Source organism: Alosa pseudoharengus, unplaced genomic scaffold (assembly GCF_046254945.1).
Source record: "Alosa pseudoharengus isolate Yale_2024_CS ecotype anadromous, Long Island Sound unplaced genomic scaffold, YU_APseudo_1.1 YU_APseudo_1.1_scf_12, whole genome shotgun sequence".
Lineage (NCBI taxonomy): Eukaryota > Metazoa > Chordata > Actinopteri > Clupeiformes > Clupeidae > Alosa > Alosa pseudoharengus.
In genome coordinates this window covers 23839217-23859283 of record NW_027468587.1, presented here as the reverse complement: position 1 = coordinate 23859283, position 20067 = coordinate 23839217, and the positions used below count along the sequence as shown (strand labels likewise).

At 46.4% G+C, this 20067-nt stretch overlaps 1 protein-coding gene across 3 annotated transcripts in view; it reads right to left on the bottom strand.

Annotated features, from left to right (window-relative positions):
* hivep3b (HIVEP zinc finger 3b) overlaps nt 1-20067 on the bottom strand; it is a 78612-nt gene that overhangs the window by 6285 nt on the left and 52260 nt on the right. For 2 of the 3 annotated variants that reach the window (XM_076280529.1, XM_076280530.1), the window contains exons 4-6: nt 3142-8001; nt 2784-2929; nt 115-290 (exon numbers count right to left, since the gene is read on the bottom strand). In XM_076280529.1, coding sequence (XP_076136644.1) covers nt 115-290; nt 2784-2929; nt 3142-7509 — 4690 coding nt within the window. In that variant the 5' untranslated portion in view covers nt 7510-8001. Of the gene's footprint in view, nt 1-114; nt 291-2783; nt 2930-3141; nt 8002-19331; nt 19571-20067 lie in introns of those variants that run through there. The other variant, XM_076280531.1, reaches the window with a different exon arrangement.

Genomic DNA, 20067 nt, shown 5'->3' with positions numbered 1-20067 from the left:
CCATTATGTAATCCATTACTTCATATGGGTAAACCATTAAAATAATAGACTAGGTGACACTGTGACATACTGAGTTTTGAGACACTCCTGGCCTTCAGGACCTAGTGGTCTCACCTTTGGTTTTGAAGGCGAAGTTGCAGTGCTTGCAGACGTAGGGCCGGACGTCGGTGTGAGTGCGGATGTGCTTCTTCAGCATGCTTGGCTTCTTGCAGCGAATGCCACACTCGCCACACACGTACTTCCCCCTGCCCCTCCCTCGCACGTACACATACTCCTCATTGGACTTGTACCTGAAGGTGAGAGAGAGACATGAGATGGATGGATGAATGAATGGATAGGTGTATAGAAACCAGACCTGTCCACCCGGCCCCAAGGTCAACCGCTCCGTACGCACCAGAGAGGCCATCCTCCGTCCTCAGTCAGGACGGTCATGCCAACAATAACAATGCCAAAATGGGAGGGAAAGACCAGACTCCAGCCAAGGACCCGAAATAGCTCTTGCTCAAAAACACTCCGCAGTCCACATTTGTCTCTCATAAACATGGTGTTTATGGCTTGTTTTTTTGGATATTTACCATGTGTTTCTATTTAATTGGTTTCTTTTTGCCAACATTCTGACGAGTTGCCATGGCTGCTCCTTTTCAAGAGCCCTCAAATGACCTCAGCAGTATTTTTTTATCACAGAGTTGATCTCTTTTTCAGGCCTGCATTGATATTTTGGTGTAATTCTAAAACCTGATGAAGATTTGCAGAGAGTGAGAGAGCAGGAAAGAGAGATTGTTATTTTTATACTGTGATATAGTGTACACCTATGTCACACATAGACACCTAGTTTTATTTCTGTGTCTTATTCCATGTCCCCTCCATACTTTGTATGACTGCTTTGGCAACACGAATGTCTTATTTGTCATGCCAATAAAGCATTTTTGAATTGAATTGAGAGAGGGAGAGAGAAATAGACAGATGTCTATCAGCAAAAGAAAAAGGGATTTTGGTTACATTAGCTTCATGCAACCCTGTGCAGCACATGGTCTTGCCATATAATCATGACCATGCCTTTTTAGGAAAGGGAAGGTGTGAATTTGCCTTTTCTTGCCTCTTTTTTTCCTAACTAACTAAACACTAACAAAAAGAAACTATGATTTCTCACTTTCTTCCTTTAACGGAATCAGGACACAAACACACAAACCATAAATGCAACACAAGCAAAGCTATTGATATTTAGAGAGAGAGACTACACACATACAACAATTAGACACTAAAAATAAAGCCAGCACTGAGCATAAATGAGCTATAGAGTAAGAGGGTGTGTTCAGCAGTGAAGACATCTATATACTGCATGTCTGTGTGACCATGAGTTTGTGTCTATGAATGCATGTCTGTCTGTGCTTGTCTATTTAAGAGACTCTGTGAGGGGTACTTTGGATGCCTTCTTCATTGTGTTGGGGAAACTGGGGAGATACAAAATAAACATCTTGCTTCATTCAGCAAAAACATGCTGGAGGCAGTGTGTCTTTCTATTATTGTCCGCTGCTGCAGAAGCCGTGGCCGGGAGTCAGCTTGGAAAGGAGGGAAGGAGAAGAGTATGCAGCTCTAGATCAAAAACTGGCAAACAACCATGATGGAGGAGGATGGGAGGCTCAGAAAGAGAGAGGGGGAGGAGAGAAAGGCAGGAGGAAACAAATAAACAAATAAATAAACATAATGGAGAAAAACAGACTATAGGGAATATAGAAATAGAGTGAGTGATTAAGAGAGGTATGGAGTGATAATGGGGCTGCATTCACTGGCTGGGCTTTTTGAGATGTGCTCACAAAAATGAAAATGGAGGCAAGACAAAGAGAAACAGAGAGCTGGAAGCAAATCGGGCTGGCTGGAGTGGCTCTGCAGAACACGCTCACAGTCCTGTATCTTTGGCTGCACGTGATAGACACGGCTAATTAATGCCGTACCTGTATTATGTACAAATGTCCCAATTACCAGTGCAGCACCAGAGCATAGTACATACAGTACATCATCACACAACATACACAATCTTTTAGGGTTTTCTTTTTCATACAATTTACACACAAAGACCCTTTAGCTCTCTGTAAAAAATGCAGGTATTGGGTAACAGAAAGCATCAGTGTTTTAAAAATGTCTCTTTTGGCAGGACAGTAGTCTTTTGAGTTGGCAACGTGGCTTGGTTTCCTCTAAGTCCTGATCAGAGGAAATATGGAGGAGAGGAGGATTTTATTCAAAAGCTGCCCACGGCACAACGGCAGCAATTACAAACCATGGCAATTAGCTGTGTTCATAACCAAAATAGGTTGGGATAGGTTGAGTCGGATGGCAGGCTATTTTCCAGGACACACACTGAAAGAAAACTTCCATTGTAGCTGTCCGTTTGTGAAGTACACACACACTAATGAGCATTATGAATTTTGTTTTCTTTTTTTTTAAATTCCATCAACACCCTCCTAAATTACATAGAAACAACTGAACACACACACACACACACACACACACACACACCACACACACACACACACACACACACACACACACACACACACACACACACACACACACACAGAGATCAAACTAACATCATGGCTTTGAGCCATGTGCTACAATACCCAATACCCAGGGGAGAAATGCAACAACTGGCAGAATACCGAATCCATGGTTTAGCGTAAGCCCACTTGAATTAATTCAAGCAAACTTGAGGTAGCTGTAACAGTAGTAGTAGTAGGAGTAGTAGTAGTAGTAGTATTAATAGTAGTATTTTATCACAGTCTTACCCGCCCTCAAAGATGCGAATGCGGGGAGGTTCACTCTGTTTCGAGGCAGAAGGTGACTCTTCCTCACTTTTGGCGTTTGTTTCCTTATTCTCTTGAGATGGCTCTTCCTTCACTTTGACAGGCGTGCTGGGTGGAGCTGAATGTACCTACACTCGAAACAGACAAAATAAATTAACTAACAAGCAAGAAATGCTATGATGAACAAATATACTAAAGCACAGGGACATACTTGTACAAAAGCTTCTACAGTACACAACACACAAACCAACAAGCCCTGTTATTGAGTTTGCTAATGTGGCGTTATCGCACACCACACACACCATATCCAATTTAAAGTTTTGATACGCCCGTTGTTTACCTCTGACACTCTGGGATTTCTGTTGCTGGAAGTTACAAGCTTGCCGACAGATGGTGGCGGTGCCATTGCCATGGTGTAGGTCTCAAGACTGTGCTTCTGCTTGGAGTGAAGTAGAGACATCACCATCTTGGTGGACAGGCCTGGCAGATTGGGGTTATGCAAGCTAATAGACCAGGAGGAGTACACAGATGTCTGTGGATCCTGCTGTGTGGTCGGGTTGGGCTTAATGTAGTTCAAGTAGCACCAGCTTACTGAGGTGGTGGTGTGGAGGCTAGGATAGGTGGGCTGTTTGGACCTCGCTACACCTTCAATCCAATGTGTCTTTCCATGACCCTCATCTTCCCTTTCCTCTTTCTTGAGGGTATCCATGTTTACCCGGGATGACTCCTGCCTGGTTGCTCCAGCTGCCTTCTCTCGTTCTTTCATTTCAACTTTTCCCCCGCCCTCTTGTGTCATTTCTCCCACTACTCTTGATTTCTCTTTCGCCTGCTCCATTTTGAGGTGTCGGACAGGATCTACCTTCTTCTCTGGCTCAGTTGCATCTTTACTCCTGCCCTTATCTTCTTCTTCCTCCTCCTCATCTTCTTCCTCATACTCCTCTTCCTCCTTCACCCTTTTTTGCTGCCGCTGGGCTTCAGAGCTAAGCTCAAGACTTCCCGCTGGGGAGAGCATACGCTTGCTTCCGCCAGCTCCCAATGGACCCTCATCTGACCCTGCACCCACACTATACTCAAGAGACATGGGTAGGCAGGTCTTAAAATGTGGGCTGGGGATCTTCAGGTAAGATCTCTGCAGCTTACTCTCCTCCAGCTGTCCCATGATGACCATGGCTGTGCAGCAGATTGGCTCTTGAGACTGGGTTGTGACCAAAATCTGTGAGAGGGTGGTGTACATGGCACTGGCATAGGTAGGAATGTGCGTCTGAAGGCGGACGGGAACCACTAATGACACCACAGGCGTGAACTGTTCCAGACAAGGGGCTATGATGGGTCGAGGATGAGGGTGGGAATGCATGAGTTGCTGGTTGGCTGTTCCAGAGCTCAGGACACTAGAAGATGGCCGTGGGTTTCTATAAGGGAGCTCTGCTGGCACCTGAATGGTCAGACCACCTGGCATGGGGAAGTAAACTGCCTGGGTGATGTCACTCTGGCCATGCAGAGGTAGTAGAGACTGCAGAGGCTGGAGGGGGAATCCAAGGCGTTCTGTGATATTCAGCTGTGTTGGGTGGAACTGAGGGGAAGGTGCCTGAAGGAAAGCCCTGTGAAGAAACTGGGTAGACAAGACGTCAGATATCGCTGTGGTCACAGGCAAGAACCTTGCCAAATGCCTGGGAGAAAAGGCCTCAGGCCCAACTGGATGAAAGGGTAAAGGAGTCTGTGGAATGGGCAGAAGTGGTGGCTGAAACAGCTGCAGGGTCTTCCCTATGGACTCTGAGCTCAGCCTAGATGAAGTGCTAATGTTAGTCATACTATAGTCCTCAGGTGCAAAAGTTGGTGGGCTGGGGTAGGATCGGTAAACTTTGGGACTGCTCAGTTTGACAAGCTGCCCTGTAGAGATATCCTCCTGATCGGGCTCCCCGAGAGTAGCGTGCTTCACCAGGAGGCATTTCCGCCTCTCTTTCCAGGAGGCTGAACTCTGTTGAGGTGACAAGGAGCCGTAGTCAAAAGACTTGCTCCTGGACTCCACTATTTGAGACGGGTGCGGTGGACTGGCAGGGGTCTGTTCTGAGGCTGATCGCCGCATCTCCCTATGAGAGTAATGGTGCTGATGATGCCCTGAAGGTACAGTCAACATATGAGAACCATGTGAGCCCTTCGCCATCTGCATTTCTGATTCAGGCTTGCTTGAATCCTCAAAAGAGGCAGAACGACTAGAGGTGTGAGAGACGCTGCTCTCCTGACTTGGGCTGCGGGATAGGGAGACCGACTCGAAGCTGGACTCCCCCGAGGACTGGGAGGCTTCAGCTAAGCGCAGGCGTTTCTTCTTTGGTGGTAGCTTCTCGGCGGGGAGCTGAGCCAGACTCTGGCTACGTTGAGGCCACTGGAACTCCTCTACCTTCTCTGGCTCCTTGGAGGATGATGGAACAACTGGTGGAGAGGCTAACACCATGTCTGTGTCTGGCTCCTCGGTGACCAGGATTTCTGGCACTTGAATGTTGGACTGACGGACCAGCCGGGATGCAATGGGAGACGATTTTGGCTGTTGTTCTGTTTGCTGAAGTTGTTCTTCAAACTCTGTCTCCTGGCTCTCCATGGACATGCTCTCTTGCTTTTCGAAAGAGCTTGTATGTTGGATCACAGAGATTTCTTTCCAGGTGGTTTTCCGTTCTTGTTCAGCTTCACAGATGACACCTATAGGGAAGTCTGTATGTTTCTCTACCCCAGGTAAAGATTTCATGGCTTCGTGGCTGAAAGTAACTGCTGCTGGTCCTGGACTTGGGGGGTCCTCCTCCAGACTTTCCTCTTTTCTCCTTTTCCGCATAGCCATCGCCAGGGCCCTGAACTTGTTTTGCATCATCTGCGGCCTATCTTCACGGAAAGCAATGGCCTCCTTCCCTTTTGGCAGTTCTTGGGAAAGTCGCCCCACACACAGATCTCTGTGAGCCTCGTAACTTTCCTGCTCCTTCCAGGAAGTACCGCAGGCCTCGCAATCGTAGATGATAAGGCCCTTGAACTGCCGCAGTCCCATTACTGCATCCTTAGCGACGGATGTGGAGACTCCAGACTCTGTGGGAATAAGCTCTCCCCCAAGGGGGACCTCAATGGCTGGCTGACGTCGTAACATTCGGTGGTGGTGGCCAACCCGCATTTCCCGACCCTGTTGTTCATCGAACGACTGGCAGAGACGGAAGCCACAGGACGAAGTGCTTGCAGGGTCTTCCTGGCCAGCTGGTGAGGGCATGGAGTGACTTCTCAGGAAGACTGAGCTTAAGCCCTGACTGGAGAGGAATTCCGAATCTGATGACATGGGAGAGAGCATTTCAGTAGAGTAAACACCATGCGATGAATGTCCACTGATGGTGCCAGCATCACTGATCTCCTTGGGGGATGAGAACTTGGGGAACTCAATGCTATCCCTCCTGGATACGGAGGAACGTCTCGGTTTGACACTATCAATTTCACTTGTGTCGACTACTGCCTCATTGATGGTGATGAGTTTGGTGATGTGCTCTATGACCTTTGGCACGGTGAAGGGGATTGTTTTCTCTTCAGGTCCCGATGGCAGAGAGGAGGAGACAGAGGATGACTGTGGGGGCTGCTGCTGTGGGCTCCGTGGCTGCTGGCCAAGTCTCCCGTATTTACCCAGAATAATTTCTGCGTAGCTTTTGGCATTGGCATTGGGAGAGCTGACCTGAGAGAGGTCGGAGCTTCCTGAGAGAGAGGAGTAGTATCCAGACTCTGTGCTGCCTTTGCTTCCTGGACCAAGTGAGGACGTGTGTTCATCGGGCAAAGCTTTGGGCAGGCGGTTCCTCTCACTCAGCCGCATTGCCAGTCTCTGCTTAACGGCCTCGGGCCTGAGGGTGTCCTCCGAGAACGACAGTTCAACGTGGCTACTTTTCTTAAGAGTTGGCCTGTCCTGGGAGGTGGATGGATGGTGACGACCGGTTTCGTCCTCTGAGTCAGTGCTCTCTCCTTCCGTAGGGTCCCCCTGCTCATCTCCCCCAGCTCCTCCTTCTGGACCACTCACGCCGTGATCATCGCGACTGGACACTGAGCCCACTTTAATCCGGTGGGCGTGGGACTTGCGGTGCTTGTACAGGTTGCTTTTGGTTTTGAACGAGAAGCCACAGGGGACACAAGGGTAAGGTCGCTCCCCTGTGTGGGAGCGGATGTGTTTCTGTAGAACGCTGGGCTTGGCACATGGACGGCCACAGTAAGTGCAAACGTACTTCCCTGGCTTCTGAGGCTTTCGCTCCCGCCTGGAGGGGGCACCCCCTTCCTGCCCCTCTTGCCCTTGCTGAGATGAGGCCCCCTGAGAGGGTTGCACCGGGTTGGACGATGATGATACTGTGGATGATGAGGTGACAGAGGAAGGGGCTCTGAAGCTGCTACTTGAGGGACCGGGAACATTTTGAAGCTGCCAAGATGCTGTCCCTGCCTCGGACACCTGGTTGCGCTGCTGCTGTTGCTGTTGCTGCTGGTGCAGTCCTTGGAGCATGTCACTCCGTTTTGGTTGACGGTGCTGGCGACGAACAAAGTATCCATGTACTGATCTGGATGCAGCCCTCTGCTGTGACTTGAGGTGGGGTGAGTGAGGCAAACTGGCTAAAAGCTGCGGCTCGGAGAGATGAGGATGCTGCTGTTGCTGCTGTGATGGCTGCCCTCCCGACTGCTCCCCTTCGGTCAGGCGGCTATGCTCAGCCTCCATAGAGTGGGGAGGAGGCCTCACGTAAACTACACTAATGCTACTCCGAGAGCCAGGTTGTCTTGCCACATTGACTCAGTGACAAGACCAGTGGGATCCACCTGACCACAGAGACATTGGCAGAGAGTCTAAAGGCTTCAAGTTGTGCCTCCTTTTGTTTTCAGTGATATGTTACAAGGCAGTCCAGCCCTTCATTAATAGAGTGTAATTCTGTTGTGATCCAAAAGTCATTTAAGTTGAATGACAAGGACATCATTAAAAGTACCCCGAGTGCCATTGTAGTCATGCAGGTGAAGTACTGAGTCACTTCCTGTCCATTCAGCCTGCTTCAGTGATGAATACATCTTAAGTCTGGACACAGGTCTTTCTTGAGTCTGACTAAAAGCATACAGTTATGCCTTGGCAAACGGATTGATGAGCCGACGTGATCCTCCAACACCTCTGTATTCTTTTTCTCTCACACTCAGTTCTTCAAAGATCAATACTCTGCAGGCTCTGTGAAACAAAGAGAAAGAAAAACATTAAGACATTATGTCATCTAGAAGGTATGCAGAAAGCACAGAGCTCTGTCAAAACAATACAATTTCATATAAAGAACTACCTGAAATTGTAATGTTTGCACTACTCAACCTTCAGAATTGAGTGCTACATAAGATAATTTAAACGTGTGCCTAAACATTTTCAATATTTAGTCAGAGGAGACTGCTATTTTCTTTAAAAACATATTCCTTTTTAGTGAGACCACAAAAGCAAAGAGCTCATTGACTGCTCGACTGAGTGAGCATGACGCATATTTTCCACACAGGGCAATAAAGTGTTCCATCAGCCTCTGAAGAGTGAGCATAGCACCCTTGAGGGAGTGAAGAGGTGAAGTGTCCACACTAAAACACTTAAAAGTGTCGACACAGCAACTATTCTCCGCCGAGCCTCGGAGAGATTAGAAAGAAGCATCATGGCCCATCACCAAAACTGACTGTCCCCAAAGCTTAGAAAAAGGTCATGGTTCCAGTTACCATTAGCACTGTAATCTTGGCAGTGTGACGTGTCTGTTTTATGGCAGCACAGATCCTTGACTAATCAGGTAATTAACAATTTCCAGACTGAAGTCCTCTTTGAACACATTTGAGGTGATTACTGAATTTGTCCATAAGTGGCACCATTAGTCATCCCTGGATTGGTCTCAAACAGAAACTAAAGCTATGACAGACTTCAAATATAATGCATATACTGTATCACGCATAAAGATACCTGAAGATAATAGGTTTGATTAAATAGCTGTAAAATGTGGTTCAACATATTCAACTATGTTTCAGATTTATTATTCTCAAATAAAGCTTTTAAAATATGTCTCAAAACAAGTTTACTAACTTAAACTAAAACACACTCTGAAATACAGTGTGATTCAAACCGTGAAATACACATCAGAATACATTACATTACATACCAACACATGCGTTATACAGTACATTTTTATTCATGGAAGAGCCAAGCAGTGTGTGTGTGTGTGTGTGTGTGTGTGTGGTGTGTGTGTGTGTGTGTGTTTGTGTGTGTGTGTGTGTGTGCGTGTGTGCGTGTGTGCGTGTGTGTGTGTGAAATCAGTTCTCTCCCAACTGAAATCAGGTCATGACAGCCCAACTGAAATCAGCCCAAATGAAATCAGCCTAACTGAAATAAGGTGGGAGAGAGTACTGTAACCTCCGTTCTCCCTCCTGAAAACCAAGCCTGCTTATAGTTACCAGCCGGTCTGTGCACACTCTCTGCCTCTTTACCCCTCACAAGGCAGTCAACACAGTCCAGGGCCAGCAGTGTCCAGAGACAAACATGACACATTTGAAACGCTACTCATGTTTCATTACATCACAGCAGGACAAATACAGTTTTTGACTGTATTTCAATGTTAGACTGGAGATAATAACATGTCAACTCCTTCCATTGCAGACTTGCTGCCAGTTGCCTATGAACAATACAAATTGCAGACTTCCAGTAACTGGGTTTGTGGCAGGTTTAGCCACTAGGGGGTGGAATGACTTGGAACTTGGTGATGCCCTTCTCCTGACCACAGGCATGTTATCATATGAGGAACTACTGCCTGGGGTTTCTCAACCAACCACTACCACAGAAAACACCGTACAGTACTGTTTGCTTTTTAAACAAAAAAACTATTTTATATGAAATGTGATTTCAGTGGGTACGTCACTAAATTTGCACACATGGAGGGATTGTGGAACCAATTCACGCAGATTCAGATACCAAGAGCATGTGGGCCTGCTCCTGTGCTGTGGATGTTTTCATCTATCCTACGGTCATTGATGCTGCCATTCTCAGGCACGAAATCTGCTTTAGAGCTTTAAGCGTAATGTCTCCATTGTCTTTGAAAAGCACTGGGCGTTGTAATATCCAATGATTTCATGAAAGTACCTACTGTAACGCTGACGTTATCTAGTAAAGGAGGGGGGGGGGGTGTTATGGACTCTATGTGAATATGTGACAAGGGTTGAATAAAAGAGTTTTTAACGCCCTTCTCTTTCCCACCATTTGCCTCCCCTCTTTCACAAACCTGCAGCAAGTTAAAGAGCCCCATTCACACCAACACTCCCAGTGGAGTAGGTTTTTTTTTTTTAATAACAGATTCCTCACTCTGCTGTTCCCTACTCTTTCTCAAGGTAACACAGCGAAACAGACTGTGTGAAACAGAGAGAGAGAGAGAGAGAGAGAGACAGAGAGAAAGAGAGAGGGAGAAAGAGCATGAGAGAGAGAGAAAAAAAGAGAGAGAGAGAGAGAGAGAGAGAGAGAGAGAGAGAGAGCGAGAGCGCTCCAATCTCCCTCTGAGTGTGGTAAATTATTCAGTGCTCTGGGAGAGTACATAAACAGACAGACCGGGCTGAGAACTGTCTGTGGCGGAGCTGAGCGTGGATGTGCACGGCTGCTGGAGACAGGTTTATTTTTAATGAGGTGTCTTTTTCATCGGCCATATGTTCATAACAAACACTAAAACAAAAACTCAAACTCCTCATTATTCAGTGCTCACACTCATGCAGATGGAATTAGAGAGTGGATGCATTTGTGTACACTACAGTGCAGAGCAGAGAAAATTATCCAACCACCCATCAATCAAAAGATCAACAGACAGGCAGACAGACAAAGAGGGAGAGAGTAATATGGCATAATATGGATGGATGGATGGATGGATGGATGGACACCATGTACTCATTCACTTGTGTCTAGCAACATCTGGTACAGGTTGCAATGGGAGCAGAGATTTAACAATGTCCTGCTAACCCAAGATCTCATCTGATTACACCATCAAGATGGTCAGGATGGATGCAGTAACCGCAAATAACATATGAAACAGTAACCTATTTTTGCCTGTCTCCTATTTTCACCCCCTTTACGTGTATGAGCCACTTACTGTAATATTTATTTATATACAAACCAAGACCGCAGCTTCCTAAAGAAATGCCAGCTCCCATTCCAAAAGGGTATTTAACTACCCAGGATAACAGTGGTGTAAACCGAATGGAGCTACTAATGGATCTTTTTATTTCGCAACGAGAATTCTCTGTCTAACGTTAATTTGTCTTTTAACGTTTTAACGTTAATTTGTCTTGTCTAAATGATTAAATGTCAATGTAATGGTGCTGATTACCTCGTGAAGTTAAGGTCTCTGGAGGATAAAAAATTGAATAAAAAATGAATTTGGCTTTCAATTCACCACCACATGTAATGTCCCTCATAGCACTTTGATGGATAGAGTGAGTGGGTGGAAATAGGGAACAGGACAACAGTACACAAACCAAAGTACCAAACCAAATGATGTACACAAGATAGGAGAAGCTCAATTCTCCAACAGACAAATTATCAAACAAATTTGAAAATGACTGAAACATAAATCAGGCTAAGCAAACCAGAACTAGCATCCAACTTCACACTAAGAAAAACACGAGGTGATATTATGAAGGCCAATTCTATCTGGCTAAACTATCCGCCAAAACCACTCCGAATGACCAATTGGTCATGCATTAAATGTAATAAATCAGAATCATTCCCAAATTACATTACCCAGACCTATAATTATAGTATTCAATATCTAGGTGACAAAAAAAAAAGACAAAAGTAAAATGTTGATGATGAGGCGTATCAGAGACCTGCATCGTTCGTCACACTGCATTTCTACCTCTTCCAGCTCTTTTTTTGGTTTGGAATGTTCTCTGGGATTGTGGGAATTGGAGTCTGGTCATTAGTCTCCACCTGGCTCCCTGCAGCACCAGTCAGGGGGATTTAGACCCAGCCAATGGCAAAAGAGCACCAGCGTCATATATCAGAGTGTTAGACTTTTACAGCAGACCCAGGACGCACAGAGACCAGAGGAGAGAATAGAGGAGAGAATAGAGGAGAGGAGAGGAGAGGAGAGAATAGAGGAGAGGAGAGGAGAGAATAGAGGAGAGGAGAGAATAGAGAAGAGGAGAGAATAGAGGAGAGGAGAGAATAGAGGAGAGGACAGGAGAGGAGAAAATAGAGGAGAGGAGAGGAGAAAATAGAGGAGAGGAGAGGAGAGAATAGAGGAGAGGAGAGTAGATGAGAGGAGAGAATAGAGGAGAGGAGAGAATCGAGAAGAGGAGAGGAGAATAGAGGAGAGAATAGAGGAGAGGAGAGGAGAGAATAGAGGAGAGGAGAGAAGAGGAGAGGAGAGGAGATGAGAGGAGAGACGAGGATAGAGGAGAGAATAGAGGAAAGGAGAGGAGAGGAGAGGAGAGAATAGAGGAGAGGAGAGGAGAGAATAGAGGAGAGGAGAGGAGAGGAGAGAAGAGGAGAGAGGAGAGAATAGAGGAGAGGAGAGAAGAGGAGAGGAGATGAGAGGAGAGGAGAGAAGAGGAGATGAGAGGAGAGGAGAGAAGAGGAGAGAAGAGAATAGATGTGAGAAGAGAAGAGGAAAGAATAGAGAGAATAGATGAGAAGAGAGGAAAGAAGAGGAGAGAATAGAATAGAGGACAGAATAGATGAGAGAGAAGAGAGGAGAGAATAGAGAAGAAGACAATAGATGAGAGGAAAAAAGAGGAGAGGAAAGCTGAGGAGAGAAGAGAATAGAGGAGAGAGGAGAGGAGATTAGAAAAGAGGAGAAAGGAGGAAAGAAGAGTACTGTAGAGCAGAGGAGAGAAGAGAATAGAGGAGAGAATAGAGAAGAGGAGAGCAGAGGATAAAGTAGAGGAAAGAAGAGGAAAGCAGATGAGAATAGAGGAGGAGGGAGGAGAGCAGAGAAGAGAGGTGAGCAGAGGAGAGAAAGAAGAGAGTAGAGAAAGCAGTGAGGAAAAGAGAATTTGGGGTGACGGGAGGGAGTGAGGGTGAGTGGAATGATGGCTCGCTCTCAGTCTCCTGGCTCTACACGCGCTCAGAGACTGACAAGAGAAATGCTCTGAGGAAACACACTGAAGAAAATTCACTTAGGAAAAAGTGAAAGAAACCATATGACAGCTTTTAAAAAATATCACTTTTTCCACTGCCATAACAATCAGACACACTATGGAAAAGTATAACGTCACTGGCATAAATGCGCAAAAAAGAGGGGAAGAGAGAAAAAGAGAGAGAGAGAGCGAGAGAGAGGCAGGCAGAGGAAGAGAGACAGGGAATGGAAAGATGAGGTTAAAAAGGCCTTGGCTTCCGTCCTGGAAGCAGACGCCTGTACATATATTAGGGATCAGTGCAAGAGGGCTTAATGATCTCTGTCACGGCCCTGACGCCGCCCTTAAACACACCGATTAAACGGCTTTAAGATGGGGGAGAGCACTTAGTGAATTATTCATGGAGGCTACACTTGCAGAGCGGAGGAGGGAAGCCCGCACCACACTGACAGGGCTTTTCAGTACAGCTGGGTCTACTCAGGGTGTCCTCTAACACACACACACACACACACACACACACACACACACACACACACACACACACACACACATTCATCAACAGACATACCAACAGACAGATGAACATACAGGTAAAAAGACAGACACACGGACACACTGTACATACTAAAACACATACATTCTCTCCCTCACACACACACACACACACACACACACACACACACACACACACTCACACTCACGTAAACAATGTCAGCAGAAAACACACCTGCACTGACTCACATTAAAAGTTTCCAGTGGTGCTGCTGCCGCTGCTATTCAATGCCAGTGATGCATGCCACCTGTCCTTCTGTAGTGCTCCACAGGACAAACGACAACAGCAGCAATCGAGACCGAGAGTACATCACACACCCTCAGACACACCCTCTCACAACAGACCTGCGACGGTATGCACGCGTTACATAACCATTACACAGACCTTTGAAAAAAAAACATTTGCCTTTATGTTCAGGAAAAACTATAAATACGCAACACACACCGATACATCAAACCCTCCGCAGACCATTAATCTATATCACCGGGTGTGTTTCGCTGTTGTATATCATGATGTCTTGTGTTGAAATGAGTCATGTGCATCTGGTTTAAAGTACAGGACTATAAATCCTTCTGTAATTAACAGCAGATTGAAGTGGTACACTCATACTGTAAGACTGAGAAGGCAAAAGGATGTGTTTAGGCTGCACCTGTGTGTCTGTGTGTGTGTGTGTGTGTGTGTGTGTGTGTGTGTGTGTGTGTGTGTGTGTGTGTGTGTGTGTGTGGTGGAAAGACCGAGGGGGTGCAAAGTCAGCAGGAAAAACAAATGATGTTCTGGGCATCTGGGAAAACTAGGGGAAGCTCTCTTTCTTTCCCTTATTTGGTTTCCTCTCTTTCATTCTCTCTCTCTATCCCTTTCTTAGCTCCCTCCCTTCCTCTCCTTGTTAAGCCTAATCACTGTCATTCAGATGAACCACAATAATCAACATAGAGGTAAGTAAATCACATATTCCACTATAATAGCAACACCATCACCTACTTAGTAACATAAAAGGTGCAATGTTTTGATGCTAATCTTTCAGGTAGGCCATGAGCAGTTATAACGTTTCTGGACAGTACTTTTAGTGGGCTACTTTATTGTCTTTGGAACTAAAGATGGCAACTGTAGAATGCATAGCGAGTGCTTTAACAAGGTTTGGTTGGCACATGTGGGGACATGTGGCGGAGGCATGAGTCACAATGTGGCACAGCGAAAGAAAAACAAAAACGCCTTTTCAACGTGTATATTCCTGCTATGATTAGGCAACATTCTTGTGAGAACTGAAAGTATTTGAGCAAACTGAAGGCTAATTTGGTATCAACTGCAAGGGCATGAAGAGACAACAAACCACAAATCACACACACACACACACACACACATACACATACACATACACACACACATACACACACACACACACACACACAAACACACAAACATACTGGGGGCATATTAGGTGACGGCTGTCAGACTGGGGCAGTTGGCAAGTGCCAACTCAAGGGGCACAGATCAAAGCAAGAGCTTTACTTCGCCGGTTCCAAAGCCCCAGTGCTACCTGCTTTACTTAGGCTGCTCATTTACCCCTCGCCCAGACCGAGTGCTGGAGCTAGAACAGAAGGGCAACAAAGTAACCAGAAACACAACTCTCACTGTACACAGCCACTGACATACAGGCTATGTTTACAATGCAACTACGATGATGATGACAGCGGATTATCTACACTCTACAAGAATACAATGGCAAATGTAATGTAATGGTAATGTCAAAATAATTACTTTCACCTTAAGCACAGGCAATCAACAAAAATAAGATTTTACTCACAACCCCCCAGCACTAGGCCTGGCTGCCACAGCTCAGTTTGTCAGGTTTTGGAGTGCGTACCTCTTGCTGCGGGCCAAGCTCACTATTCTGCTCTCTGCTTGCTACTCCCACCCTGGTATAAATACCCTGCTTTTCAATCCGAGTCCGTGTCACGTTTCGGGAGGTTTCCAGGTGAACTGATCCTTGTAATGTGATGGGAGAACATGTTGTGCGGAGGTCACTATGGAACAAGAGCAGTGTCACTGCTGAAAACGAGGGCATATGGACACCGGGTGGCGGGGACAAATAGCCATGGCCCAAATCATGCCCTTTTCCCTAGGTGAAGTGGCCTACTTTACACATCCACTCAAATTTCTGGTGATGCTGTGTTACCCTTAGATTACTGATCTGGAGTTACTGCTATTATTAGGAATTACTGTTGATTCACAGAAACCTGTTTTCATTAGTCAGACTGATAATTTCTGATGACAAAAATTGTGAAGTTCTCAGTTCATATTAACGTGGAAGTATCTGTGACTAGAAAAAGACAGCATTGACAGGGGTAGTATGCACAATTGATAGAAAACCACCACAGCCCAAGGAAACAATTCACCATAACAGAGAGTCTTCCGGGATAATTAAATGAGAAAGCCAAACTGCCGCATGATAGAAACATCGACTTAAAAGAGTGCACCTGGAGCAGAAACAACCCCCCTGGAACATTCCGGCACTGTCTCTCTCTTCCCTCTTGCCAGGCGCTTGTGGCAGCCTGGCACTGGTTCCCATGGCAACAGTCCACAGTGGCGGCAGATGGAGGGTGAGCCGGAGGTCTAATTCGGTCCTCCCAGCATCCTCTCCGGGCGCGGGGCTCACGTCGCGAGGAGGAAGTGAGGGGAACAGGCTGACCTCCGCACGTGGGCCGCACGCCTCACAACCCACAGGGCCGCTACCTGCCGGCTTCCTCTCCGCTCCTGCCAGCGCTGACGCTGTCGCCTTCACAGTCACCACGCAAGGCACAGCACAGCACATCAGATGCATAAACATCAACAGACTAACTGAATCTCTGAGGCATCTCAACAGAACCTCCAGCACTTCTAACACAAAGATGAGCCCAAACTCAACAGCCTCACTCCACTCAACAAAGCATACCATTTTGAAAGCAAAGATGAACCCCTTCTTAAAGTTAAGCCTGTTGTCAAATGGAAATTTGCACAATCTTTGTGCACGTATAGTGCCAACATTACAACTCCCCACACGACATACATGTACATACAGTACTTTCATCACAGAAAAGGCTCAGTACATGAGCACAAATCACAAAAGCTAAATCTCACAGTCTCACTCTGGGCTCAGTACACTCTCAGCAGCTGTTTCCTGAAGCTCAAGTGAAGTGGACACCAAATTCAGTATGCATCCTCATGCAGAGATGCTCAATGCTTCTCCAACACTGGAGCCACACAAAAGAAACCCAGAGCATTGAGCCATGCTAAAGCTCTACACATAGTAGTGTAGTGTAGAGTGTTGAGATGTACTGTATGTACATGTATGTCGTGTGGGGAGTTGTAATGTTGGCACTATACGTGCTGGAGGTTCTGTACATGGACAGCCGTGTAGGGTAGTGGCTAAGGAGCTGGCCTAGCATGCAGTGGCCAGACAAGTTGTATGTTTGTTTCCTGGCCGCCGTTGCTGTGCCCTTGAGCAAGGCACTTAACCCTAAGTTGCTCCGAGGAGACTGGCCCAGTAATAATTGATGTCTGCAAGTTGCTTTGGATAAAAGTGTCAGCCAAATGAATCAATAATACTATAAAAAAAATATTAAGAAAAGAGTCAAAGTTCCGGCACTCCCAACAAACACACAAGTCATACACACACACACAAATAGAACCACCACCCTTCCACACACACAAACACACAAGTTCATTAGGTCAGAGGGGTATTCACTATTCTCCATGACTATGTTCTAGACTGAGACAGGCCATTAACAGAACAAAGCCCTGATCCGTAACAGGGCTACTGAGAGACAGGGAGGTGCTTCACAGCAGACCAAGCATAAGGCTGACAGCACATCACACATTGTGCAATCACAGTCTCTGTATGAGTTCTGTCAAAAGAAAATAGCTGGAAGTGCGTAAAGCACACCTTATCCCTTTTTAATTACTGGCTGACAAGTACCTTTACAAGACACAAGAGTAATGACGGCACTGATGCAGGATTAAACTAGCACTTCACATTGGTATGACCTCTATGCCAAAAAAACAGCCATTGCTGGCAAAGCGCATAATGTAGGTTTATCTTTAAGAACCAGCCTTAAAAATATAATCTTGACAAAGCATTGATCTTAACACTCATCTTAAATTCTAATCAGAAGCATCCACATGACAGGTCTTACCACAAGGCCCAGCTGAGGCTAGTGAAGGGCAGGAAGCTCCATTAAACTGAGTTTCACAAGTGATGCCTTGGACAAGAGGCCCCCGGTATACAGTACTGGCTATATGACTTTCACATGGTCTAAGCTGACATTATCACACCTCATAAGTCTCCACACACTAAACCACTTACCACCACTTCTGTAATGAGGAGAGCCTTACAGATACACTTATCACACACCCAGACCCCCAGGAACATACACAGGCACCACAGAGCTTCACACACGAGTGCAAATGCACACACTTTACTGCTTGAAACCTACATTCCATGGCACACAGACACAGACACAGACACACACACACTCAAACACACACACTCTCACACACACTCTCTCACACACACACACACACACACACACACACACACACACACACACACACACACACACACACACACACACACCTTCCAGAGTGAGACGAAGATGTGAGGGAGTTGACTCAAAACCGCAAGCTCAGATATTCTGCTACTCCCCTCGTCATCAGGAGAGTGAGAGTGTAATTGAATTACCAACCGGGAGCGAGAGAGAGAGAGAGAGAGAGAGAGAGAGAGAGAGATGCCCCATTTTAAGACCCAAACCGCACGGCTTTCCAAAAAGCCTCGCAAAATCCCCCAATGACATGTAATTTAGATAAATGAGAGCGAGAGAACAAGCACTGCGGAGGACGCCAAGAAAACAAGGCACAGATATAGGCAATATATCTATATATACAGAGAAAATGCCTCGCACAGCAGACACAGGCAGAGAAGTCCAACCTGGAGACTTTCTTCCCCCCTCGCTCTCTATGAGGCTCGATGAGGCTAACCAGATTTGCAGCTGAGGGGTGGAAAGCCATAAAGACAGATTCTTTCCCTGTACCGTGGGCTGTCGTCAGTAAAAAAAAATGTCCGAACGATTCCTTTTAAGCACTGGAGCTGAAAGCAGATGGTACAGGGGGGCCGATGCCGGTCCGACAGCTGCATGTACACCCACACACACCCGACACACACACCGACACCCACACACCGACACACACACACCGACACACACACACACTAACACACACTAACACACACACACACACACACACACACACACAGAACCTGTCAGGAAACTGCCAGCCAGAGAAGTAACCATCGGTTCCTGCTGCCACGCATGTGTGCATGTGTGTGTGTGTTAACTTGCAGGAGTTTAGAGAGGTAGCCTACTCTGCAATAAAATTACGGTAGAGAGAAGAGCTTTGTACATTTCTCCCCAAGAAAGTCTGAAACGTGCAAGAAGCAAGCTGAGATTGTTTGAGACATTTGATAAGAAGTGATGGCAACACTCCCTGCCTCTCTGTAACATTAGGGAAGTAAGCAACTGGACAACAGATCCACTTCTTTCCAGCGTCAGCCACCAGTCAGACACTGTTGCACACCGGAGATCGATTTCTGTTTCTCAAGCTCTTTTGCTTTGTTTCACTCCACAACTTTCAGTTTCCTTGGCGAGACGAGACAAGACAAGAGATTTTCTTTCGTCAGGCCAAAAGCCGCATGTGTGTCACTCCTCGAGGACGTCACAAATATTTTCCCACTCAACTTACGAGTAACACCAGCTTTGCCAAGACGCACACGCAGGGGAAAACAAGAACAATTAACAAACAAACAAGAAAAAAGGGAAAGGCAAAGAAAACACGTCAGTAAAACATACCTCCTGCCATCCATGTTTGAGTAGTCCTGGACACAAAGTCCGAGGCAAGGCTGAATCATTGAAGCCGCAGCTCTGTTAGTGAAAGAGCGTCTTGCTACTGTAAGTTAGGACCTGAATGAGAAGCAGTTCTTTTCCCATTCATGCTAAGCCGAGCAAATTAGCCAATCAGGTGCCAGTGTGCCGAGGCGCGCTCGCCTCCGCAATCATACAACTGTCAATCATCTCTCCGCTGGCATTCACAGTGCCGCAGCGCAGAGAGGCATAAAACGCCCACACACCAGGAAGAGAGCTCTGTGTGTATGTGTGTCTGTGTGTGTGTGTGTGTGTGTGTGTGTGTGTGTGTGTGTGTGTGTGTGTGTGTGTGTGTGGACCAGTGTGAAAGTAAGTGTGTACTTGTGTGTGTGTATGAGTGTGTATGTGTGTGTGTGAGAGAGAAACTGAGAGAGAGCAAAAGTGCTTTAGACATCCCAATGCCACCTAACAGCCAAAAAGTTGCATTTGTTCACTAGGTTGGTGCTCCTTTAGCTGTGATAGTGTGTGTGTGTGTGTGTGTGTGTGTGTGTGTGTGTGTGTGTGTGTGTGTGTGTGTGTGCGTGTGTGTGTGTGTGTGTGTGTGTGTGTGTGCCTTGGACTATCAGACATGCCAAATTGCCCAAGTGAAGTCTATTGTATGATTAGGCTGATGATACACCAGGCTACTATTTGAGCATATTGCTGGGCAGTGTTCCTAAGAACT